General features: G+C 42.1%; 1 protein-coding gene across 1 annotated transcript in view; it reads left to right on the forward strand.

The window, feature by feature from the left end:
- The window catches only part of GSS (glutathione synthetase), an 880,848-nt gene that overhangs the window by 809,697 nt on the left and 43,247 nt on the right, over nucleotides 1-27,904 (forward strand). Inside the window, exon 10 of the mRNA XM_044090175.1 lies at nucleotides 24,473-24,554. Within this exon, the coding sequence (XP_043946110.1) occupies nucleotides 24,473-24,554 (82 nt within the window). The remainder of the gene's footprint in view (nucleotides 1-24,472; nucleotides 24,555-27,904) is intronic.

The following is a 27,904-nucleotide window of genomic DNA, read 5'->3' on the forward strand; positions in this document are numbered from 1 at the left end:
ACAAATGCTTAGAATGGCTGAAGATCTCATTACCTTGATTGGGGGAAGCCAGCCTTCCCCCTCTAAGAGACCTAGAACTGAGTTTCTTTCTGATTTTTCTGATCAGGAATCTGATTTTTCTGCTCCTTTTGATTACCAGGATTTGCCCTTATCTACTTATGAGGATACTGATGGAGAGGATTCCATTCCCTCTGCTTTCCCTCCAGAAGATTTTTCTTTTGGTGAAACCTTGCACATTCTTAGGGAGCCTTTCTGCTGAGAAAGCCAGGATTACTCTGACTCCAAAAAGAGGCTTAGGGAATTCTTACTTCTATCTCAACACAGGCCTTTAGCTATCCCTCCTATTCTGGATATTGTAGATGATACTTTCTTGGAATCTAGCCTTTCCCCAGACACTTAACCTCCAGCTCCCAGAAAACCTGACCGGTATTACAGAGTACGTGACTCTCACAAGTTCCTCTTCAAGAATCCTTTTGGGGATCCACAGACTATTTCCCAAGGACTAAAAGGCATTAAAGCTACTGCCGCCAAAAAGCCTACCCCTTCTGATAGAGATTCTAGAGCCTTAGACAGATGGGGTAAGAAGGTATACACTTCTGCTACTTTGGCCATCAGGGCCGTAAATTGCCAGTTTCATATGTTAAAGTATCAGCAGCATGTTATGGGGCTACTTAAACAGAAAATAATGTTGATTCCTGACTGTACTAAACACAAAGAATTACAGGATTTAATGCATTCTGCAGAACAAGTTGGTAAACATACTTTGCAATGTGGTTTTGACGCTTTAGAAGCATCTTGCAGGGCTGCTGTCACTTGGTCTGTACTCAGAAGGCATGCTTGGCTTAAAGAATAAAACTTGCCAGATCATGTAAAAGCTAAATTACTGGATTCTCCCTTAAACCAAGACCGCCTTTTTGGCAACAGCAGAAGAAGTCCTCAAAAGGATGAAGGAAAAAGCTAAATCTATGCAAACTGTTAAAGATTTCCTACAAGTACAGCCTCCCAGATTCAGTAGGCATTGGCCTTTTAAGAACTGGTCCTTTCCAGTCCTTTCTAGGCCTTTTCAGTCCAAACCCAGGAACAGCAGACCACCTAGGTTACAGTCTCAGGCTTCACACAAACCTAAGCAGGGGGGCTCCCACTTCCAAAGCAGGGAGTAGTAAGCCACCCCCCTACAGAAACATGGCACAATAACTTAAACCTTAACCCTTCCAAGCCTATGGTACATAAGCAGGGGAGAACCCACTTGTACCTCCTGTGCAGACTAGCCATGGCTCTGTGGAACACAGCCTTGAGCTTCCAAGTGAACTTGCAAGCTCAATTCCTGCCAGGTATACTAAATTCACTGGCAGACGACTTAAGCAGAAATCTCATGCACCCACACGAATGGAAACTAGATGCCAAAATATTTAACCTCTTGAGGAACAAATGGGGGACTCCATAGATAAACGTGTTTGCCTCTCCTCAGAACTACCAATTGAACAAATTCTGCACAAGAACTCCCCACAGCCAAGCTTGGAAAGTGGATGCCCTGTCCTTTACCTGGGAAAGCCTCTCAAGTTATGCCTTTCCCCCTCTGCCTCTCCTCTCGAAGGTTCTACTAAAGATCAAACAGGACAAGCCAAGGACACTACTGATTGCACCAGACTGGCCACGCCAGCACTGGTACCCCCTCTTGCACAGCATGGCACTGCTACAACCATAGCACCTGCCTCAGACCCCTTCCCTGCTGTCCCAGCAGGCGGGCCAGATTCTGCACCCTCATCTTCAAACCCTGAACCTTGCAGCCTGGCTAAATCCTTGAGCTCTCCCTGAGCATCCCTCAGTAAGCAGGTACTGGATGTCATTCTGGAGGCAAGGAGGCCTAGTACTAGAAAATCCTATGCTGAAAAGTGGAAAAGATATTGTTCATGGAGCCTGGCTCAGGGGATGGGCACAGTGGTGCCCAGCTTACCTCAGATTCTACAGTACTTAACAGAAATGCTCCACGGGGACCTATCCTTCTCGCCAGTTAAAATTCATGCCTCTGCCATTTCAGCACATTATAATACAGAGCCACCCCTTTTCTCTCATCCCTTGCTAAAGCAGTTCCTTAGAGGGGTTAAAAATTTAAGACCCCCCAGGAAATCTCCCACTCCAGCCTATGACCTTAACTTTGTATTGGAAGAGCTCACTCCCCCCCCCCCCCACACACTTTGAACCAGCAACTACAGCTGAGTTTAAATTCCTTTCTTGGAAAACAGCCTTCCTTCTAGTCATCACTTCAGCAAGAAGAATGTCTGAATTACAGGCCCTCATGGCAGTGGAACCCTTCATTATCTTCCATGCGGACAGGGTTTCCCTTAGGACTAACCTTGCCTTTATGCCCAAGGTGGTGTCTTCTGTGGCCCTAAATCAGTCCATTCATTTGCCTACTTTTTTCCCTAATCCACAAAACAAAGGGGAACGAATACTACACTCTCTGGAAGTGCACAGGCAACTTAGATTCTATTTGGATGGGACTAAGCCTACCAGAAAATCTGAGCAGCTGCTAGTTACCTTTTCTGCATGGGCAGAGGGGAGGGCCATTTCAAAGCAAACCATTTCCAAATGGATAGGCCATTGCATTCATTTCTGCTGCAAGCACCATGGAAAACCTACCCCACAGGGGATAAGATCACATTCCACCAGGGCTGCATCTACCTTTGCGGCATTTCTCAGAGGGGTCCCTACCAGGGAGATCCTAGAAGCTGCTACCTGGAGCTCTGTACATACCTTCACCAAGCATTACAACTTGCCTACCTTTTCTAAATCCAGAGCTGGATTTGCCACTGCAGTCTTGATAGCTGGCCCTAATGCTGTTTAACTTCCTCCTCCCTTCCTTAGCTTTGGGAATCAACCCAAATGTGATGACTGCAACAGTGAAACACGAAGAACGTAGTACAGTTGTGTACCTAATATAAATTTAGATGTTCGAGTGTATTCACTGTTGCCGTCTTGGTTACCCTCCCTCCAACCCCCTGACTTCTCTTGGCTCTATCTCTCCTTATGGTTGGTATGTCTATTTTTTCTTGTGTATTTGGTTTTTGATGGGGGTTTTACCATACCATTTAATTTCTTCCTATTATGGGGGCACCTGATGTCTGGGGCAAGAAAAACTGATGTAATGGCATCGGCTGCATGTTTTATACCCCTAATGACCTGGCGTCAAGGAAGAAGTGACAGCATCCGATGCAGAAATCCGAAGACTGGTATTCAGGCCAGCTGAGGGCTACCTGCAGGCAGATGACCCAAATGTGATGACTGCAACAGTGAACATCTACATTTATGGTAAGTGTACACAACTGTATTTTCCTTCTAATTGAGCTCCAGATACTTACTTTCCATATTACTTTCCATATTAAAGCTAGAATTTCATTACGTCTTGCTATAAGAAGCTGCAAACAAGATCTGGATAAAGAGGGGGACTTCTGCATTATGGCTAAGGGAGGAGCTTGAGAGCTTGTAATGTCCACGAGCTATGAACCAGAGACCAAATTGGACCCAAGGATCAGATCTGAACCCATACGTTGAGGAAGAATAAAAATGGACAACACAGCTGAAAGATTATGGTGAGTATATAACTTTTTGTGTATCAAATTACATTTAAATGAAACCTTATCTTGAAAATTTAAAAATATTCCTTGTCCTTTATCCGATCATAATGCACTAAGTATTAATGTATTAATGGATATAATGAAATTCTGATTATTTACAGAATCCCAGTATATATGATGAAATTAAACAATTTAAGAGTTACCTTAAAGAACAAATTGAGGATTTTTTATCTTTGAATGGTAATGGTCAGGTTAGTAAAGTCATTTTTTTCTGGCTCCTTAAAAATGCATATTAAAGATAGAATGGGAAGATAGGCTAGTAATAAAATGAAAGCATGGGATAAAGAGTTTGTTAGAAATACAAGCTGAAATACACAAAGCGAGGTTTGAACAACAAATAAAGAAATTAGATAACATTGAAGTCATTAAAAATGACAAAATATGAAGCAGTTTTAACACCTAAAGTGGAGATAACTGTAGAAAAAATAAAATTGCACAGTTATGCAATGACGTCAAAAACTGTACATAGATTAGTTAATAGAAGTAAGATGTTAAGCAAAAAGGCGCAATTTAATAATATCCAAAATCCTCACACTAATAAGCTTACTGCAGACATGGACGAAATGCTTAATATTTTTTAAAATTTCCATGAGTACCCTAAAAGGATAAAAATAAGCCTGATGATTACAAAATTGACAAGTATTTAAAGAAAAATGTTATTAATAAATGTAATGACCAACAAATATCTTTGTTGAATAAGCCTATTATCCTAACAGAAGGTAAAGAAGCTTTACAAAAAGGGGAAACATGGTAAAAGCCTCAGGGTTAGATAGTTTAAATGTGGAATTGTATAGTCCGATTCCAATAAATATTTTAGAATTACTGAGTGATGTTTTCAGGATAATTCAGAATGACAAAATAAAGACATGCAGTAGGTGGATTGGACACTCTAAATTGGCCCTAGGTGTGAGTGTGTGCATGTGTGCCTTCTGTGGAAGGTTGGGTGCCGGGCTTGCAACTCGACACCGTAAAACTCCACTGCCAATCATGGGTGGACAGGTGATCCGCTGTGGCGACCCCTAACCGGGAAAAGCCGGAAGAAGAAGAAGAAAATAATAGCTCCCTCATGGAATTTTTCTGTCATCTCGCCTACAGTACTTAAACAAGGAGAGGGTAATAAGTTAATTTCTTCATATAGACCTATTTCATTGTTAAATATACTGTAGATGTAAAATATTTCCTTCCATCTTTGCTACAATATTAAGAGATATAGCAGGTAAATTTAATTAATAAGGATCAAACAGGATTTGTAGCCAGTAGACTAATGTATGATAATATGAAAGGGTAGTAACTTTCTTAGGTTTAGCAAAGGAATGAAGAAGAAACTGGCCCTAATTAGCTTAGATATCAAGAAGGCTTTTGATTCTGAGGTTTGAAACTACTTGTTTAAATCTTAAGAAGTGTTTGCATTTCCAAAACAGTTTATTGGAGTAGTAAAAAACTTGTATAGAGACTCCAGAGCATATGTTGAAATTGGATCTTACATTGCTCAGAGATTCACTTTAAACTATTTGTATTAGTTATGAACCCTTAGCTAATAGTATAAGAAGCAATGAAAATTGATGGATTCTCTGTTAACAGGGATTGTCAATCTTAAATACAGCTTTTTGCAGATGATACTTTACTAGCTTTAGGAGCTTATATTATTCAAAAGAAGAAATAGACGAGGAAATTGAAAAGTTTCAAGAAGTTTAATAATCATATTTATTAATAATAAATTAAAATTTTAGTGTTAAATCAATTGCTAGATAGTTTAAAAATACATATAATATTGAAGGAAAAGAACTAAAATATTTAGAAATAAAAATGTATTAAGATGCGAGTAAGATTATTGTGAAAAAAATAATTGAAGGGCTACTTATTAAAAATGGAAATAATGTGTTTATTTTTTTACTTTTGAGGATAGGTTAGCACTTATTAAAATTATTATATTACCTAGATCGCTCACTTACCCGACACCCAGTTGCCCGAGATGACAAGACCGACACCTTCAGAAGACTGACATCCGGAAGACCGAAGTTTCACGTGAGGTAAGTAACCAGTTGGCCATCCTTTTGAACTTTGCCCCTTACCCCCGCGGTAGTGCGTTCTAGGACTTGGTATATTTAGTTAAGGTGATATGGGGCCCACATCGGTGGGTTTAGTTTTGCTTACTCTAGTTAATTTAATTGGGATTGCCAAGCGGTTACTTACCTGTCGTGAAAAGTCGGTCTTCTGAAGGTGTCGGTCTTGTCTTGGACAACTGGGTATCAGGTAAGTGAGCAGTCGGTCTACTGTAGTAGACCCATATATATGTGTGTGTGTGCATGTATGTATGTATATATATATATATATATATATATATATATATATATATATATATATATAGTGCATTCAGAAGCTTTAATACCTGCCAAAAATAACTTTTAAAAAATGGAAAAATTTTAATTTTTATGGTATTCTAAAAGAAGAGAATTGCTATAGAAATCATATAAGATTATGGGGATATGATGGTATTAGCTTTCCAGATACAGAATCTTATTCTGTTGCGGCAGATTTTAATTCTGTTATACCCTGGATAGACTCGGCTTACACTAGTCAATGGAAACTTCAGGAGCAAATTATACTAATGTCTATAAGTTTATCAAATGTGATAAATTAGGAGTATGCAACAGTCCTTTCATCTGGCTAATAAAATTTACCTTGGAAGGAAATTACTTTCAATCTTTAGACTGCACATATGAAATCAATTCTTAGAACCCTTAAGAATTGTGTTTTTAAAACTCCATTAATATCAAAATGAAAGATTTGAAGTAGTTAAGTGCAGCAACCTGTGGGGTATCGGATCCGACTTCGGATCCGAGCCGGCAGATTTCAACAGCTTAGATCCAAGCTCCTAGCTCCTCCCTCTACCCATAAACCCCTGCCAACCCTGACTGACCTCAGATCTAGTTTGCCGCGCTTCTTGTCAGCAGCTAGATTCTCGAGCTCAGTCGTTGGCGAAATCTGTGAGAAAAAAAATAGAAGAATTTTTTACTCTTTTCTATACTTTTAGTGTGAGTACCGTGTGTTAGGCCCGTACCTGTTTCCCTTAGCTTAAATCTTCTTTAGTTTATATATATTTTTCCCTCCCCCTCCCTCGCTGGTTCGTTAGGGTCTGTGTGCGTGTGTTGGGGCCTAGCGTGTGTGTTTCTTTAGTTTAAAATGTCTGAGGCCCCAAAACCTATCTTCTCGAAATGCACCGAGTGTGGCAATAAGCTTTCACCGGCTGATGGCCACACTCGGTGTGTTCTGTGCCTTGGGGTTGGACACCTTTCCTCTGGGTGTACCATCTGCGTGGCGTTCAACCCCAGGGCACTCAAGGACCGGAGATCCAAGCTGATCCTGGCGGGTCTTCTGCCCCCAGATTCGGCTTTGGCCTCCGGTCCTACCGTGGCTACCTCCGCGGCTTCGGCGGCAGCCACGCCTGTCTCTCTTCCCCCCGGCTGGGACTCGACGTCCCGCTGTAGGCCCGGAGGAGAGGGAGGACAGGAAAGACAAGAGGAGGGAGAAGCACCACAAGCGGAGGGCCAAGGCCTCCGCTTCGGCTCCCCCGGCTAAGCGGTCTTCTCCCTCCAGGACTTCCCGGTCTCCTCCTTCTCGGATCCGGTCCCCTTGTTTTTCACCGGGTCCTGAGGAGGAGGACACCCGATCTCCTTCGAGGTCATCGAGGCGGCACTCCCGTCCCACCTCGGTGGCCTCTTCGAGATCTACGCGTAGCCTTTCCAACGCAGACTTGGACCGGATGATGCGAAGATTCCTCCAGGCCCAACTGCAGATGGGAGTGCTCCTGCCTCCCCCCCCCCCCTCCGGGGGGGAGCTCGACCCTTTTCTTTGCCCCGATAGCTCCTTCTCCATCCCGCTTCCCGGGTTCGGAGCCTTCGGAGCCAGGCAGCCTTGGAACCAGGGGTGGGTCAGCGCCGATAGTCTCGGGTACTTCGGCGCCGACTCTTTCCTCGAGCCTGTCGGGTCCGTTTTTGTCGGATCCGAGCTCTCGGAGCCGAGGGCTGAGCTTCGGATCCGAGGGTTTCAGTATGCCTTTGGCACCGTCCAGGTCGGAGCATACTGGGCCGTCGGATCTGATTGCTTCGGCGCCGGCACCAATCCGCCTGTCGGATCCAAGTGAGGGCCCGCTTGCGGATCCCAGAGAGAGGGGCTCTCCCTCGGCATTTGACATGGTGGAGAGGGCTCTGTCGACTGCTGCCAGGCCCCCGGTCCTTGCCACAGCTCCACCCCACACTCCTTCTCTGTTGGGTCTGACTTCCATCACCCGGCCCCAGGGACAGCCTGCTTCAATGTCCCAGGTCATTCCCTTGGAACAGGATGTTGCTGGTGAGGCCTCCTCGCACAGCCCCCCTGAGGAGATCCCCCACAAGCGGAAGTGCAAGAGGAGGCACTTGGACTCCCCTGAGTCCTTAACCGAAGACACGGATTTGGAGGAGGGGGAAGGCTCCCCAAGGTCACCCCCCCCCCCGAGGATGTCCCCTTTGGGGATATCATGGAAATGCTTAGGATCAGGGGGGGGGGGGTCTGCCCCAAAGCCGACCTCGGACAAAGCCGTGTTCCTGGAGGCATTTGAAGCAGGCCCTTCTTCCTCTTGGGTGTCCCCTCCGGCCGACCCCCTGGTGGACCTGATTACCACCAGGGCGTGGAAGCAGCCGGACACTGTGGAGCCAGTCCCGAAATGCCCTGACAGGATCCTCAGTCCCCCTGCCGACAGGCCCCACTGGAGCAAGGGTCCCCCCGTAGATGCCATGTTGATGGCGGCGGCCACTAAGAGGGAATTAGCTCAGGAGAGCCCCTCGGTCCACCCTTCGGGCAAGGAGTCCCGAGCGATAGACCGCTTAGGGAAGCAGGTGTTTAGTTCAGCGTCCTTCTTGGTGAGGTCACTGAACTACATGGCACACGTTATTCGGCTGCAGTGGGATCTTATTAAAGAATACGCTGCATCTCCCCCGGAGTCCATGTCGGTGGAGGACAAACAGTTGTACTCCACCCGTATGCCCACTCTTAGGTCCATTTCCAATACCTCTATGCGGCTACTATCCCATGCCACGGAAGGAGCCGCTAGAGCCAGAAGAGCAGGTCTCATCATGAGGCGTCAGGCCTGGCTCCAGCATTATGATTTCGCGGAACCCTTCAAGGCGTCTTTCTCAAATGCCCCTTTTGATGGTTCTGCCCTATTTGGGAAGACCGTTCACGACACTTTGGTCCAGAGCAAAAAGAACAGGAAGACGTTGTCTGCTGTTGGAGTCCGCTTCTCTGCTCCCCAGAGGTCCTTCTCCAAGAACCAAAAGGGACAGAAGATGTGGTTCCGGAAGTCGCAACAGTCCCAGTCCGCTCCAGACCCCCAGTTCTTCCGCGGCAGAGGAGGACAGGGAGGACGCCATCCTAGAGGCAGAGAGGGCCCGAAGAACTTTGGGTCCAGAGAACCGTTCTCTGATTGGCCCACGCAACAGCCCTGAAGGGTTGCCCAACTGCTCCACTCTGGAGGCAGTCGGGGGTTGTTTCTCAAGGCACCTGGCAGCTTGGGAGTCCATCACGACAGACCGCTGGGTGCTTCGCATCATATCCAGAGGTTACCAGATTCCTTTCTCTTGCCCTCTTCTCTTCCCCAAACACCTCCCCGATGTCCCACCCAATCAGAGGGAGGTTGCAGCTGCGGAAATCCGGCAGCTCCTAGAAAAAAGAGCCATCCAGCACGTCCCCCAGACCAGCTCGGATCATGTTTTTACTCCAGATTCTTTTTGATGCCAAAAAAGACGGGGTACTTAAGGTCAATCCTCGATCTCTCCCTTTTGAACCTTTCAGTAACCAAAGAAAAGTTCCGGATGGTCACTCTTCAATCTATTCTCCCCCTTTTACGGGAGAACGATTGGATGTGCTCAATAGACCTCAATGATGCGTACCACCATATTCTAATGGCCAGACGATCCAGGAGGTTTCTCCGCTTCCGGCTAGGGGCCAATCATTACCAATTCAGGGCTCTCCCCTTTGGTCTCACCTCAGCCCCCAGGGTGTTTACCAAAGTGTTAGCAATGATAGCAGCCCACCTGAGGCTCCAGGGAATACAGTTTTTTCTGTACCTGGATGACTGGCTCCTGACCCCCTCGACAAGGCATTTACTCTGTACAGCCAGGGATCATTTTCTTCGCCTTGCTCCCTGGCTAGGGATCACAATAAATATAGACAAATCTGCTCTCACCATGACCCGAGTCATAGATTTCATCGGGGCCAGGTTAAACACAATCAATCGTGTAGCCTTCTTAACCCCAGAGAGACTTCGAACCCCGAGGTTTCATGTGCGGGCCATCCTTCTATCTTCATCTCCTCTGGCAGAGTTGGTCCTGAGGGCTCTAGGCTCGATGGCAGCGGCAATCAACTTGTTACCTATGGCATGTCTCAACATGAGGGTCTTACAGTGGACCCTCCAAGTCCAGTGGTCTTTTCTTCACTACCCTCTGAGTCATCCCATTTCCCTCAGCAGGGCTTGCAAGAGGGCTCTCGTGTGGTGGCTGCAATCTCCGGATCTCCACACGGGACGCCCCTTCTGTATGGCCCCTCCCCTGGCCACGGTGACCACGGATGCCTCTCGCCTCGGGTGGGGGGGCACTCTTCGGGCAGGACTGTCCAAGGCACGTGGAACGATACGGAGACCTCTTTGCATATCAGTGTCCTAGAGATGAGGGCAGTGCTGTTAGCGTTGCAAGCACTTCAGGATCTTCTTCCTGTAGGGACGATTGCGATCCAGACGGACAACATGTCGGTTGTCTGGTACATCAACAAACAAGTGGGAACCAGGTCTTACCCGCTCTGTCGAGAGGCCATGAGAGTGTGGGAATGGGCGATCTCCACCAACCGTTTTCTCATTGCAACGCACATTCCGGGACAGTCCAACATCCTGGCGGACAAACTCAGTTGCACCATCCTTTCCCCTTACGAGTGGTCTCTCAATCCGCATGTAGCAAATCAGATTTTTGCCAAATGGGGGCAGCCCTGTTGCGATCTTTTCACCTCTCCCTCAACCACCAAATGCAACAGCTATTTCGCTTTAATTCCCCAAGTCGGGGAATCCCAGAGAGATGCTCTGGTGCATGTTTGGCCTTCCCGGTCTGCTTTATGCTTATCCACCTCCCACCCTGATGCTAAAGTTTCTACAGAAAGCCATTCGGTTGGGGAGCAGGATTATCCTCATTGCCCTATTCTGGCCTCGTCAAACCTGGTTTCCTTACCTTTGGTCTCACCTGGTGAATCCTCCTTGGATTCTAGATCCCCTCCTCGATCTGATCTCCCACCCCCTGGGTCTCCCGACCCCGAACCTGGACAGCCTCAAGCTCACAGCTTGGCTGCTCCAGTTCCACTCCTAGCCGGGACTCCCGGCATCTCTTCCCCAGTCAAAGCTATTCTAGTTGCAGCCCATAAGCCTTCTACTAGGAAGGTTTACAGTAGCAAATGGAGACGTTTCTCTATCTGGGCAGAACATCAAAACTTGGATTCCTTCACAGCTCCTTTACCTGTGGTGCTAGACTTCTTATCAGGATTATTTCACCAGGGAGCCAGCTGTTCCACTGTCAAGGTTCAACTAGCAGCTATCTCTCACTACCATGTCGAACATGATCTGCGTCCCTTTATCACTTCAAAGCTGTGCAAGATCTTCCTGAAGGGCACCTTCCTGCTCAGACCTCCGGTAAAGGAAGTGGTACCTCCGTGTGATTTGTCGTTAGTGCTTCAGGCTTTAACAGCTCCCCTCCTTTGAGCCTGCAGCTTCAGTGGAACTCAAGTATTTGTCTTGGAAGACGGCCTTTCTCATCGCCATCACCTCTGCTAGAAGAGTTTCTGAAATTCAGGCCCTTTGTGTCAAACCCCCGTATCTAACCTTCCACAAGGATAGAGTCTACCTCAGGACCAATCCATCCTTTCTCCCTAAGGTTGCTTCTGAAACTAATATCAACCAGTCCATTAATCTGCCAGTCTTCTTTCCCAACTATCACAACAAAGGAGAATACAAATTACACTCGTTGGATGTGCATAGACCACTTCAATTCTATATTCACAGGCCATCTGGTCATAGGCAATCCGACCTTTGCCAAAAAGAATTTGGGTAAATCGGTATCCAAAGTTACGTTGTCTCGATGGATCTCGCAATGTATTCTTTTGGCTTATGAAAGTTCTGGTAGGCCCGCGCCTCAGGGAGTCCGTGCCCACTCTACTCGATTTATGTCTACCTCTGCTGCTTTTAGATCCAGGGTTCCTTTAGATGATATTTGTTCGGCCGCCACTTGGGCCTCATCTCATACCTTTATCAACCATTATAAGCTGGATATTATCTCCAGAGGGAGAGCATTCTTTGGCTCTGCAGTGCTCCGGAACATCCTTCCATGATGGCCACCCAAGATTCAGGTAGCTGGGGACTCTGTCTCACAGGATGCTGCACAAATGAAGTTAACTACTTCAGATTAAGAAGTTATGTACTCACCATAACGTTCCATCTGAGTAGATAAACTTCATTTGTCAGCAACCATCCTCCCCTCCTTCCCCCTGACCTTCCATCATTCACTTTTGCTGTCTTCAGAGATGACATTTGAAATTGGTAAATCTGTAGCAGTTGCTGCTTGGAGGCAAACTTGATCTGAGGTCAGTCATGGTTGGCAGGGGTTTATGGGTAGAGGGAGGAGCTAGGAGCTCAGATCTAAGCTGTTGAAAACTGCCAGCTCGGATCCGAAGTCGGATCCGATACCCCACAGGTTGTTGACAAATGAAGTTTATCTACTCAGATGGAACATTGTGGTGAGTACATAACTTCTTATTTTTTTTGCTTTCCCATTGCACACACCTCTAGATTTAAGGAAACTCAGATCAAAGTTAAAATGAATTTACTAAAAAGGAATGGATTAGTGGTAGGTCTGATTACTTTGAAAGTGGAAAAGCTAAGTCACCGGAATATTTAATGAAAGATTATAAGTTGGATGAATCTGTTAACCAGTTTATATTATCCATCAGTTGTTGTTGTTGTTTGTCTTTTGGCTTTTCCCGGTAAGGGGTCGCCACAGCGGAACTCCGGTCCGCTAATGATTGGCAGTAGAGTTTTACGAAACACTGAGGTGCGGGCTCGATGCCCAACTTTCAGCGAAGGCACGTCCATTTACACACGCATGTCTTTCGAACACTACCCAACCACGGCGAGGACATGCAGACTCCACACAGAAGGCACTCCCAAGCCAAGCCGAGAATCGAACGGGAGAACCTCTTGCTGTGAGGTAACAATGCTACCGACGTACCACCATGGCATTATCCATCAGTAAGAAAGTAAATTAATTTGTAGATAATATAAGTGAAGAGGAATGATGTAGGCCACAGTGGTGCAGCAGTTAGTATTGTCACCTCACAACAAGAGGTTCGCCAGTTCGATTTTCGGCTGAAGCGCCTTTTGTGTGGAGTCTGCATGTCCTCCCTGCAGTCGAGTGAGCTTTAAATGCATGCAGGTAGGTTGTGTGCGTGTGTGTCTGTGTGCGCCATCAAGTCTCCGAAAAGCATGTGGGAAAATGTGTTATGGTCTGATGAGACTAAGGTTGAATTTTTTGGCCACAATTCCAAAATGTATGTTTGGCGCAAAAACAACACTTCGCGTCACCAAAAGAACACCATCCCCACGGTGAAGCATGGTGATGGCAGTATCATGCTTTTGGGTTGCTTTTCTTCAGCTGGAACTGGGGCTTTAGTCAAGGTGGAGGGAATTATGAACACTTCAAAATACCAGTCACTTTTGGCCCATAACCTTCAGCCATCTGCTAGAAAAATGAAGATGAAGAGGAATTTCACTTTTCATCACGGCAATGACCCCAAGTATACACCCAAATCAACAAAAGAATGGCTTAATCAGAAGAAAATTAAAGTTTTGGAATGGCCCAGCCAGAGCCCAGACCTAATTCCAATAGAAAATATGTGGGGAGAACCTGAACAGGGCTTTGCATAAGAGATGCCTTCACAATCTGACAGATTTGGAGCACTTTTGCAAGGAAGAGTGGACAAATATTGCCAAGTCAAGATGTGCTGTGCTGATAAGACTCCTACCTAAGAAGACTGAATGCTATAATTAAATCAAAAGCTGCTTCAACAAAGTATTAGTTTAAGGCTGTGCACACTTGTGCAACCAGCTTATTGTATGTTTTTTATTTTTTATATTTTTCCCCCTAACATACTTGTTTGTTTTTCAATTGAATTGTACAGATTATAGGTCACATTAAAGGTGGGAAAAGTTTTGAAATTATTTATTGTGGTCTCATTTTTTTATATCACAAAAGCCTGGTATTTTAACAGGGATGTGTACACTTTTTATATCCACTGTATATTGGGAAGACATAAGTATGTTTTTTAAGGGGGTATGGTCTGATAATTGTTCCTATCTGTAAAATCCAAACAACAAAAATATTTTGGTGTCTTTTGGCAGTTGCTAGAAAAGTTATTACTAATGATTGGAAACCAAACTCAATTCCAACATTCAATGAATTTTTAAATTTAACAGCATTGCTATGTAAAACTGGAAAATGAGTGATGTTTGACTCGTACTAAGACTCTGTGTGTTAATGGTATATGATTACCTTGATGATTCATTGTATTACTAACACTGTATAACAGTATGGGATGTTGAATTTCTTCTTTTCTGTGCATATATTATAAATATGTTAAATTAATATTTTCTTTAAAAAAAACAAACAAAAAAGATCAATAATGACATAGGAAACCTCCAGACACTGGAACCCATCCAATTTCATTTCATCAAGGGCAGGTTGTGTCTACTCAACCTGATGGACTGCTTTGAGAAGATCACCAAAGCAGTGGATGAGAGCAAAATAGTTCACACTGCCTACCTTGACCTGGCCAAGCCATTTGACACAATGCCCTACTTGGGCATTGCTGACAAACTCAAGAGGTTAGGTACAAATCCTTATTTACCTGGTAGATAGCCAGCTAGCTCAGAGAAAGGGCCCAGGAAGTTAGAATTGGGGAGTCCACCTCTACAAAGAGGCTAGTCATTTGCAAGGGCCTCCTCAAGGATCAGTCCTGGGACCTCTCCCTTTTTGGCATTGATTTCTCTGAAGTTAAGAGCATGTCAGTGGACTCTGGCTAACTAAATTTGCAGATGATTACAAATTGGGAGCCTAATTTAGTCTCTCACTGACACAGATATTCTCCAGGAATGGACGACACAGACAAACAACTGGTGTCAGAGCAATAGGCTACAACTAAATGCCATGAAATGCATAATAGTTTCTTCCTCTGGTAACTGTCATATTGACAACATACCTCTTAGAGTTGGGGACTTCCAAGATGGCTGCACATTGACTAAAAGCTTAATTTCAGCTCTCCCAATGTGAAAACAGAAACTCAGAAGAGACAGACAGTAAACTCATATTTTGCGGTAAATTTTAGTAACTGGCTAGTAAGTGCACTGCCTGGATGTCAGCAAACAGAAATTCAGAGAACTTGAAAGAAAATCAATCACAAAAGGTGAGGAAAAAACACTGGAAGGAATTCTACAGCAAATAAAAAAAACAGTGCAAGCTGCTGCTTTGTTGCAAGACATGACTTCCAGTTACCTAGAGGAAAAATAAGTAATATGTTAAAAAAAAAAAAGAAAGGAGGTTAACATTCACAGGGGGAGCTGGTGTCCTGCCTTGCCTCCCATTCCTACCCACCCCCTCTACCTCTGGATTTAAACACCAACAACTCCACCCTCATAACTACAGCCAATCACAACACATATCTAATATAAATTACTCAATCAAAAGGAGATGGCATAATATAATTCACTCTCTATTGCTACTCTGCCAAGCCAAGTAACTTATCCTTCCTTCCTTACACCCCAAACCTTTGAATCCATTATATCTTTAGTAGTTATACACCATATGTTTAAACATTGCGTTAACTAATGCTCTGCTAGTCACTGTCCTCTACTCTCTTGAATATCTCACCAACAGTCAAACTTTACCAATACAGAAATATACTTCACCCACCTGTGCATATCCACCCAGCAAATCTCCAGGCCACCTCTCCCTGACAACATCACTCAGCCTCTACCACAAATCTGTTAGTCTGCAAATATATAAAACTGAATTATCCTACTACCAGGGCACCAGTAAAGCTAACAAGGAAAAGTCTGTTTGGTTATACACCTTCCCACACAAAAGAACAACTCAATTAATCAGTGGTGAAATTCAGCCAACCCCTGGCCCTCTGCATCAGTAATTCCACCCTGACCAAACCACACCCATTGCCCACACTGCTGGCACACATTTACACACACACTCCAAGCATAATCTGCACTTGTTTAATATGAACCTGAGGAGCATGTGTAGTAAAATCCCTGACATCATTGCCTGCCTCATTGTCCTCTCCCAAAGACAGTCATTGCCACAGAAACTGGCTAAAACCAGAGTTGATAATGTCGTCACCCTAGGGTTGCCACCTTTTCAAATGAAGTGGGACATTTATGTTACAAACATCAGATTTTACAGGCCGACGCATACCCACGGCCAGTACAAAGGATAAAACTTAACTTTTGTGCCTAAATAAAAGCTTATTCTTGTAACATTTTAGTTGCTTATTCTGTTTCTTATAACATTTAGGTATTTCAGATACAGAATAACTGTTTTATGCAACTGTTACATAAAATATAGGAAATAATTTTGTCCTAAAATCTCAGGACATTTGCCATTTCTACAATTTTTTGTCAGGACACAACTGCCCAAAGAGGGACTGTCCCTCACAAAGTGGGAGAGGTGGTAACCCTACGTCACCCCTCAGGATTCAGGGTTTAATGTAATCTGCAATGATAGGGTAAACAAATGAGCAGAAGGTGTTGCAGTTCTGTTTAAAAAGCTCCGTAAATATAACCCTAATTAAACGAAAGAGCCCAACATTTTACAATGCTGAGATAATTTTAGTAACATTAAAAATTAATAATAGAAAATAATCTATATCTCAGCTTTATACACCCCACCAGATAACAATATCAATACTGTTGAAAATCTGCTTCACTGGATATCTCATAGTGTCCAGTATGAAACCCTTATCATGGAAGACGTAAGCATAGATTGGTAGCTTATAAATATTACTACCCTAATGGAATCCGGCCATGTTTATGGCTTTACTCAGTTAATTTCATCCCCCTCTAGAACAGGCAAAACTTCAGCAGGCAATCAACCTCAGACTGGGTGCTCACCAGACAAAGTAATAGCAGTTGGATGGCTGCCAGCATATGTCATTAGAAGGTGCAATAGCCAGGACAAACAAATTACATTCAGCCAAATACAGAATTCAACCAAGTTCAATAAAGACCTTTATTAAAACACTTTAATCCAGCAAGACAGTCAGTTTCAATAAAAACCTTTTATTGTCGACACCACAAGCGCTTTCACAGACTAAGCTGCTTCTTCAGGTAATGTCTATCAAACTAAAAAACTCAGTTTAAGTACCATTTGTTTGTTCTGTTTATTAAAACGCTGTTTTAGTATAATTGGAATATACTAAAATCTGTGCCTCTAGACTCTGTAGTCTCCCACTTCAATGCCATTTTTCTAATGCTCCTTAATGACTTAGCCCCATTCTGCAATAAAAGACTCAAATCCAACCCTGCACCATGGCTAATAAGGAAAAAAAAAATAATGTTGGTATGTGACAAAACATGGAAAGAAATCCACAAACATAAGCCTCAAACTCAATACAGGTATTAAGACACCTACGAAACCTTACTAAATTAATATCAAACTAGGTAAATAAACCTACCATAATAACTTTCAATACAAACAAAAAAACCTTAAATGTTTCTGGTCATCCCTAAATAGGTTACTGCACCCCAGCCAAACCATCACCCTTTCCACAAAAAATAGCAACTGTACTGAGTCTGCCTCCTCGTAGTTCAACAACTACTTTATACAGACATTACTGTCTTTAGTTAACATTGACCCTGCTACTTCTGTCTCTCTCCTGTCAACAAATCCAAATTTGTCATTTCAACCTCACCCCATACTTAACCTTCTCTTTAAAAAAGCTTTTACTTAGATTGCGGACAAACTCCCATCAGAATATCTAAAATAACAGCTGATGCCATGGCTTTCCCCATCTCCATACTGGTAAATAGGTTCCTATCTGAACAGTATGTTTCTGCCATCTCAAAACATTCCTGTATTATTCCATTGCACAAAGGGGATCCATCAACTGACTTTAACAATCATAGACCTATGGCTATCCTCTCCCCACTTTCAAAAATCATTGAAAAGTGTATCCACATACAACTTGTACATTGTCACAGCTATAGTAGCCTACTTTCCAAAACACAGCATGGTTTCGGACTTTGTCACAGTGCAGCCACTGCCCTGCTGCATTTTACTGACACTGTAAGTGAACTTAAATAATGCCAGACTTGTGCCAGCAATGTTTTTAGACTTGTGTAAAATATTCAACACAGTATAATATCAGCATTTACTCTCTGAACTTGCATCCTTTACATGGTTCCTTAGCTATCAGTCTGAAAGTAAACAAGCAGTCAAATGGCACCAGGATTATTCCCCATTTCAGCCTGTCACAATAGGAGTCCCACAAGGCTCAATCCACAGACAACTCCTCTTTAATATATTTTTAAACAAACTCCATATTGCCACACAACACACAAGTATTGTCCAATGTGCCAATGATTCAAGATTAGTGTATGCTGCCCCATCTGTCTCCAAACTCCAGGAATTTACCCAAAGTTCTATTATCTCTAAAGAAACCTGACTGAAAAACTCATGCCTGCTCTTTAACCCAAGCAAAACAAAATAAAATGAATGCTTTTCACTCCAAAACAATATAACAACCAAAAAGCAATCTTCCTTAATTACTTTATCAAGTAGCACTAACACAGAAATAGTTACACACAGTAAACTCCTAGGAGTTGTCATTAACAAAAATCTCAGATTTAACTACCACCATATCTTACAAGTCATAAAAAAAATCATAAACTGGGTTCCCTCTATAGAGCCAAACAATACCTTACAGACGGAACTTGCAAACATTAGCCACAGCCTACCTACTCCTAGCCCTCCGTTATGCATCACCTATCCCAAGTAATCTAAATCATCATCATCATCAACCTTCCCTTTTTCCCATTTTCTACATGAGGTCAGGGTGTTGTGTTAACTGTCACCATCTCTCTCAATTCAGTGCAACTCTCCTGCCATCTTCAGCACTCATACCTGACTGTCACAGATCTTCTTACACTCACAATCCATCCACCTCTTTGATGGACACCCTCATTTCCTCTTACCTTCTTCCTATCTGCCCCAAATCATCTTCACCAGACTGTTTTCTTCTTTTCTGCACATGTGCCTGGACCACTATAATTTGTTCTCTTTGATATTTTCTGCAGTCAGGGCTACTTTGTATTATGCTCTTATGTCCTTATTTCTTTGTCTAACAGTGTGCATCCTACCACCCTTCTCAGGCACTTCATTTCAATTATCTCTAACATTCTCATCTGCTCCGCCTTTACTGCCCAGGTTTCTGTACCATACAGTAGTACTGGTTGCACTGCTGTTTTGTACACCTTACTTTTCAACTCCTTTGGCTTTCTTTTGTCATAGACTGCACCTGACACTCTATGCCATTTAGTTGCAGCCCCTCTGATTCTAGCTTTGATCTCTTCATTGAGACTTCCCATCTTTTCAACCACCCCTCTCAAATACTTGAAGCTGTTAACCTGTTCCACTGTCTTCCCTTCTATCTCAGTTCTCAACATCTTCATCAATTTGCTGCCATTACCACTGTCTTATCTTTACTTAGTTTCATCCCATGTGCCTTCAGTTTTGCATTCCATTCCCTTCTGCTTTGCTGAAGTTCTTGGTCAGAGTCTGCCTGTAATACCACATTGTCTGCATACAGCAATTTTGTTGATCTGTCCCCTACAACCCATTTGCTAATGTAGTCCATCACCAGTATGAACAGCAGTGGGCTCAGAGCTGAACCCTGGTGCACACCCACTCCCACTGGGAGCCCCTGTATGAGACTGAACATTGCTCATCCTTGAATCATTGGGTCCTTGTACGTAGCCTGCACTAATTCTGCCAATGTTTCTGGAACTTCAAACCACCGCAGTACTGTCCAAATCAGTTTCTTGGGAACTTGTCATATGCTTTCTCTAGGCCTAGGAATGCTCAGCTAGACTCTTTCCTCATCTCTAGCTGCTTCTCAACTACCTGTCTCACTGCAAACATTGGGTCAGTTGTTCTGCATTCCGATCTGAATCCAAAAGGCTCATCTCCCATATTACTTTCTACAACTCTTCGTTTCCACTTATCAATCACCCTCTCCAGAACTTTCATGCTAACTAACCTAAATACCACTCTTGTAGCCACTTACTATAATAAAATTGCTAAGTTTGCCTCTAACTCAACACACAGAAACCCCACCCCCATGTCAAGCCTTGAGGCAATTTAACTGGCTCGAACTAAGCATGTCTAAAACATTCACAATATCTGCATATAAACTTATTTACTGCCCAGATAAATGCCCCACACTAAAAAATATCTTTCTGCCTTCCTCTTCTTCAAGAGACCTCTGCTCTGCCGACAAGTTCTTGTTAAAAACAACTAAGTATAATAATTCAGCTGAAGACTCACTGTACTCCTGCGATGTTTTAAAATATAGAACATCATCCTAGAACACTTCAAACTCCCTGACAAACTACCACTCTTTAAATGCTTGCTCAAACTATGTCTGAATAAATCCTGGTCATGCTTATTCTCAGCACCAGGCTGACTCTTCAGTATCCCAGCATTTCTTCCGTCTTATACTACTCCATTTCCAATCATACACATCTTTTCTGTCATGTTTCTTGCTTCACCTAAATCTTTTCTAACTTCCTCTTCCTCACTCTGAATTCTAGCTATACTTTCAAAATGTCTGTACCTCCTTGCAGTGCTTACTTCAATACACCCTATACTGCAACAATGTTTTCCCTTCTAAAATAAAAATCCATTTACTTCCTGTAATCATTTAGAGCTACTAGAACTGTATAAACTTATACATATTTGTATAAATACTTTAAAGTGTATACCTGTCTTATAACTGTGTTTTTATTCTCTGCAAAATGTAACTACTATTTTTCTGAGAACTGCCTAAATTCACTTGTTAATATAAATATACTGTGAAGGAAAGTTTCTCACTAGGCCTCCACTGAAAATGGGCTTTGCCCAATTGGACTTTCCTGGTCAACAAAAACAAATAACTAAATATCCTCCTTCCATGCCAATACCCCGTTATTTCCACAAATTTACCACTAATTAATCTTTTTTTTCCTCTCATCACCATTGAAGCTCCGTCACACAATTAGTATTATTACCCCCTTTTCCTTCGTCCCCGATACTCTGCTGAATATCAATTCTGAAATAATTTTTTTTTTTTACCAAATTCACATCCTCATTTCCATCTGTGCCTCTATTTGTCATTGCTATTTGCACCCTACACTGCTTACTTTAATTCAGTGCTGTTCGCTTCCTGTCCATACCTATGATGCCATTTATATCAGGGGTGTAGCTAGCCATACTCAGTGCACTCATACATTTTTCTGAACATCTCTCAGAAACGTTAGGGATTAAAGAACACAATGTTTAGAACTGGCTAAACTTATGTTCAATGTTTAGAGCTACACAAAGCATGCTTATGTGATAGTATACCTTTAAAATAGTCTTTATAGTTGTAAGTGGTAAACGTGGAAGGCAATGAGTCCCTTTTTGAAGATTAGTAGGGCAACATTTTGCATGTTAAGTACATTTTTTAAAAGCTAGATGGGTAGTGGGGGCAGCAACATTAGATTTGAGCACAAAATGCATATTTTTGGCTACATCCCTGATTCATATTCCATGATACAGATGATAAGTAAAAAGCTAGTACTTCCACATATTCCACATGACACAAGTTTTTTTAGTATATGCTTCCAACTTGCAACTTATGTGCACATTTTAATGTGTAGCAGGATGATCTTGTATGAAGTTGCATCTTTTCATCTCTATTTGAACCCATGTCACATTTACCCAGACTTTATACTTCAATAAAATCCCTAAAGAAAAAAAACACTATGTACATTTTCATTTAACCTCAACCCCTTTTAACGCTCAGCAGATTCACAAAATTAAATGCACTTTCCAAGAATGAAAGTTACCCCTCCATGTATGGACAGCTGCCCCAAACAGACAGCTACACCCACAGTCTTTACCTATTTGAAAGTCAAGTTTAAACATGCTATCACTCTTGCACTAATATTCATTCTTATCCCATCTCTTTTTCCCTCCCAGATGTGAAAGTCAATTCGCATGCTTCCATTTAACTGATGTTTGGCCTTAAGCAACAGTGCACTGGGTACCCTTAAATGAATAACTTAGATTGTACACTATTTTATTTTGAAGTACTGAATATTACTAGGAATGCATCTGCTTAAAAAAGATTCCTGTCCATGTGTCAGACGTCATGTATTTCCACTGAACTGCATGCCAGTTCCCCTTTAAGTACTTATAACGCTTCTTATGCAAATGCCTCAGAGTTCCTGTTCAGGCATTTCCTAATTGCTGGCAGTCATTTCCTAGTTAATTTCCTGCACCTGTAGATACACCGGGTCCAACTACAGAGCTTTGTTTATGGTGAGAAAAATAGTTAATGCATGAAGAATTAATATCAAGTGCTAGAAAACTATCATTTTAAATGTTTTTCATTTGTCTCGTCTGTTTGTTCAGAAAAAGAAAGAAAAGTTTCTCCTTGTCTGTAGCACAAACCAGGAACATTAGTTTACACCTCCATCTGTATGACACCAGGAGAAGCCACCATAATTTGATATATGCATATGATCAATCCACATCCTTCCCACAGCAGTCCAGAATTCCATTATTATTCTGCTTATATCCAGACTTTTTCTTATACATTGCTAGCATGAAAGGAAGTCACTGATAAGACTCCCCACCTCACATTTAAAATACCTCTATATACTGCACATACCATTTTACAAATGTAATATGCAATTTACATAAAATAAACATATTTCTAAGAGAAAAAAAATATTTTCTTAATTACATATTCAGTCCTTTTATTATCCTTCTAAACATTAGTGACAAAGTAAGAATTATGCTTTAGATTCCTCCCACCAATTTAGCAACATCTACAAACTTCCAGTCTTTGTAGCTACTTCTTTCAGAAGCATAGTTCTCATGTCCAAACTACATCTTAAGGAAATGACACTTTACAGTTCTTCCATTTATTTCCTACTTTCACATTATTGCCGATCTTTTTCTTAATCATCTTGTCCACTCAACAAGTGTCTGCTTTAAGTCCAATGTAGTACTGCTTTTTCTAGTCAGCTCCTGGGCTTTATTCTGTTGCTCAATCATTTTCCTTTGGGACTGTAGGAAAAGTTTTATTGGCAAGTTCTGTCTGTGCTTTGGTGTTGTCAGAGGAATAAGAAGCAGAATTCCCTTCATCTGGCTCATTATATTTTCTCCTTAGCATGTTCTGCATACAGAAATGTATTTGATCCTCAAGGAAAAATATTCTAAAGGCAGCTGGGTATAGCAGCTTGAATGTCACACCTGCCTCTCTACATCCTCTGATTGCAGGGATAAATTTGCTTCCTGGTGTGCAGTAAATAATAATTTTCCTCAAACACCTTGGTGTCCCCAGTTGTTAATACTTTTCCCTTCTGCCCAAGTATTTGCTGTTATGACTGCATCTTTACTACTGTAGGTCTTGGTTTCTTTCTTATGAACAGATTTGGAGCATACACACAGTGTGCCCTTTCTGTTAAAAAAGCGTGCTGTGAAATACCACTCTTGTTGCTTAGTTGTACTTTATTAAAGTCAATTTAATTTATTCCTTCCATTTTCTTTTGTATAGCAAAAAATCTCAGTTTTTCTGCATGTTCTGTCTTCTAAATCTATTGTTTTTTTAAATGATTCTTCAGAAGTTTCATATTCATTCAGCCAGTCCTAAATTTAATTTGTCCTTTGATTTCGGCAGTTTTATCAGCTCATCTGAATAGCTACTTAAATCTTTGTCTATTATTTTCAGCCTTTTAGCTTTGACTTTATCTATTCCTTCAGTTTCCTCACTTGTTTTAAACACCACTTAATGCATTGATTTATTTTTCCTTTAAATTACTGGATGTCCTCTCCTGTAGAAAAGCTGAAACCTGAACTGCTGTCTGCTGATTCTCCCCTCCACCAGAGGTTTTTTCCCCCTTTTACGGTGGATTTTCTTTTACTTTCTCTAGATTTCTTCTTTGAAGACATCCAAGCAGTACCGTGACTAGCTAGTAACTGAATTTTACCCAGATTATTAGCTGCTTACTGGTCCCTTTATTTTATTTTATTTTTTTTTTCACACTGGGAGAGTGTTAATGAACTTGCTTTTCAGAGTGAAGCCGTCTTAGAATTGAAGACCAAAGGTATTTGAAAATCTCTGATTCCGGTGAGTATGATTATAATATAACTGTACCTTTTCTGTATGAGGTCTGCTTTGTGACAGAATATTGCCCTGAATTTTGTTGAACTTAACCAGGCCTTTACTGATAGTTTAAAAACTGAATGTGAGAGTTACACAAGTTACAGATTTTAAGAATTTTGCATGTGCAATCTAAATATAATCATCAAATCAGTTTAATGTTGCACATTCTCATTTCTTTTCTGTCTGAAGCTTTATCAGCCGAAGTAAAAAACAGACAAAATTATGCAGTTAGCTGTTTCTGTGTCACAGCACTAAATAAACAAAAAGAGATGAATGTGCTTTGTTTGTATTAACAGGGTGAAGAAGGTGACCAAACAGTTGCTTTAGCAACAGCTAATCCAGATAGATTTGTTCTAAAACCACAGAGAGAAGGAGGAGGTAATTCAACTTTTTATGTTTAAAAAAGATGGTCACATCACCTTTTTGTGAGCATTTAGAACTGTGAAGCCCACTTTGATTTTATTCAGGAGTTTCCTTCCCTTTGTGTGATGATGTGCTATCATTGTGGGCAATGCTGATACAGCTTCATTAGCAGTTATACAAACTAAACAGGGGATGAGTTATCCTACACAAGTGGAAATTGTCCCAAATACTTGGAGTTGTATGAAATTGTTCACTGGCACTCTGCGTCAGAACATCGATCTGTTCCTGTTTATTAACCACCTTGATTGATGGCGTGCCAGCAAAGACAGGCATAATTGACCATTCCAAGGTAAGTTGTCCATTTAGGGAGGAAAGAATATAAGTTGCTCATAGATTTCTCAGTACTTTTTAGAGTGTGTGGAATAAAATGGATCACAGAATCATCATGTGGGAGGAGACATCTGATGTCTAGAAGTCTGCACATTATGGTGGCATTGTTATTGTGACAGGTCCCTACTACAGGCCAGCAATCAGGGAGACTCATTCCTAACCATTGACTCCGGTGAAGGACAGTCACTAAGAGCAAAGATGGATTCACACAGTATTTTCAGATGCAGCTCCCTGCACCAAGCACAGTTTCCCTTAAGAGCACACAGGGAGCATGCTCCAGACCTGGGGCTGTACTCTTTCTCTCTCTCCAGGCCCACACAAAACTCCACACTGGCCACTTTGGAGCTCTAAGTCACTGTTTCCATTAGCTAACACACACTTGGATATTTGAGTTTCACACACACATATACACACCTGGCAAAAGCTTGCACAGGTTTACTAGCTGTGCCCCTTTCTGCCCAGACTCTGAGGTAATCACTCTGCATCCAATCAGCTACCCTAAGGCTTTTACAAAAGGTATCCAATTGTACTGCTTAAAATTAATAATAATACAAATGGTAGAGTGTGAACAAAGCAGCAGGGCTTTCAGGAACAGCCACAGTGTCACTAAAACAAGCATAAGTACTCTCAAGAATGTTAAAAGTTTTCCTTAAAGGACCAGCCACAACAAAAGGTATCAAAATATTTAATGAAAAATAATAAAACAGAAAACCAGAGAATACTGAATACAATAAACAACAGAGTTTCAACCACAGGGATATAAAAAATAAAATAATGCAGTTGGATAGTTTCTCACAGTTGCAGAAAACAATACTAAACTATTCTCACTAAATGTCATTGACTAGTTAAATAATTACTGTTCCCTGACTAGTTACTAAAGCAGGCTGATGTGTGTGAGTGTCTACCACTGCAAAAGCCAGATAATGTCTCTCTTCCTCTTTTTGGATGTGTGAGATGTATATATACTGTCAGAAAACTTTCCTGTCATTCCAAAGTGCTGCTGCAAGAGTTCCAAATTGACATCACATCTGTTCACCTGACTCTGGTACAATACATACACAGAGCTTTGCTAAGATCTGTAGCAGCATCTGAAAGCTATAACACAATTTCAAACTTTACACCCTTCCAGGGTTCTCTGATAAAACATATAAATTTGATCAGTTACAACAATAAAACCTAATATACATACATACATTATTTCTGTCCAGCAGGACCTACTGTTGATGCATGTTTAACACAAGTAACTTTACAAATATATTTTTAACGCAAACATTTGTACAAGTCGATGTGATAGTAAAATATAAAATTCTTTACAAAACTCCAGCTAGTTATGCTGACATATGTAAACATTTACTGCCCTACTCTTCCTGGCACAGATGGCATTACCTCATAACATCACAGTTGCGATCTGCTTTTATGAGGAAAGATATCAAAGGGAGTGGCTGCCTAGTCATCTGTGAAATGAATCCCCATGCAGTTGCAAAACTAGTGGGCTACCTAAACTGAATTAAAAATAAGGAGCTTCACCACGACCATGAACAAATGTACCTTTCTTGCATTTTTTTTTTTGCTCTTCCAAGTTTGGAGATTTTTTTTTTTTTTTTGGGGGGGGGGGGTGCAAAATTGGGGGACAGTACCAAGTGTAAACATAGCTAGCTACACCTCTGGTGAACAACAGTGGTATAAAGGGTGCAGTGGCCAACACTGTTTTTAGATCTTTCTTCCTATGCAGTATTGCCTTGCTTTTTCACAGTGTATGTGTAGTACATTATTCAACCATCATCCAGGGAGCCAGATAAGAAACCCCATAGGGGCTTCTTTTGTATCTTCATCATTGTTTAGTTGTTATTGCAACCTTTGTCTGATATGTAATATAATAGTAGTTCTAAAAAAGTGATTGTGAAGGTCAATAATTGCATAACATGGAAAAAGAACTCGACTCCTCACAAAGATTTCCATAGCAGGTGTTTGTTTTGCTCGGCCTAGTTCATGACTTGGACTTTTGTCTGCACTATACTTCTTTCATATCAAGGACAATCAGTTGTTGCCAAAAATCACTTCAGGAGTTCAGTTCCAAAAAAGGGGCACTTGCCTGGTTTCATGCCACCATTGTCTTAGCCAGAACCTTGCTCTGTAAAAAAAAAAAAATGGAGAGGTAAGGGGAAACAAAAGACTTGACCAACATTTCTTGTTATCCATTGTCTAGCAACACTACATGAGATTGTGTTTTTGCAGCCTCCAGCTATAGAGTCTTTTTCTGCCGAAGCCTCAGCCATGACTAAGTCACCGCACCCATGTCTTTGGTTTCTGGTATATCCTCCCAGAACAACAAACACAAGACCATTTTGGCAGCTGTTTACCAATGCATTATGATTTTGGAAGGGAAAGGCAGGATCCCCCATATCTTTGCTCATGAGCAGGTTCTCAGTGCGCTGTTGAAGTCTTGATTCTCTGCCTATGGCCTTGGACCGCAAGAGTGGTACTTTTCTGATCATGGTAGGCACAACGCACCTAACGTTAAGTATCTGCAGCTTAACGTGCCTCTAAGCAGGACTGGCAGTGCCTTGACCCCGTCCCTCTTGGGCTTCATCTGATTCACTTCATGTCCTTGTTAAGCCCAAGAGGCCTGAGCTGCCAACCTATGTGCTGTCCAGAGCCCCTTATACAAAGAGAAGGGTGGATCCTGTAGTAAAGAATGTAATCTGAAGCCAATAAATTGGTGTAGATGACAAGTTTCCATCAGCTGAGAACCTGGATTTCAACACCAAAGACGTCCGGTCCTGTGCTTCACCCCTTCCCCCAGAGAAATTCTCCTTTGGGGATGCACATCAAAGAATGAAGGAATCCTTCTAGTGGAAATCCAAAGACTACTCTGAAGCCAAACAGAGGGGGTATAGGGTGAGCTTAGGCTAGTATCAGTTCCTACTGGGCTAGATGTCCTGAGAGATGTGTTTCAGAGTGCTTCACTAAAGCCT

The sequence above is a fragment of the Protopterus annectens genome, chromosome 12.part0, assembly GCF_019279795.1.
Source record: "Protopterus annectens isolate FY-2018-M chromosome 12.part0, PAN1.0, whole genome shotgun sequence".
NCBI lineage: Eukaryota > Metazoa > Chordata > Ceratodontiformes > Protopteridae > Protopterus > Protopterus annectens.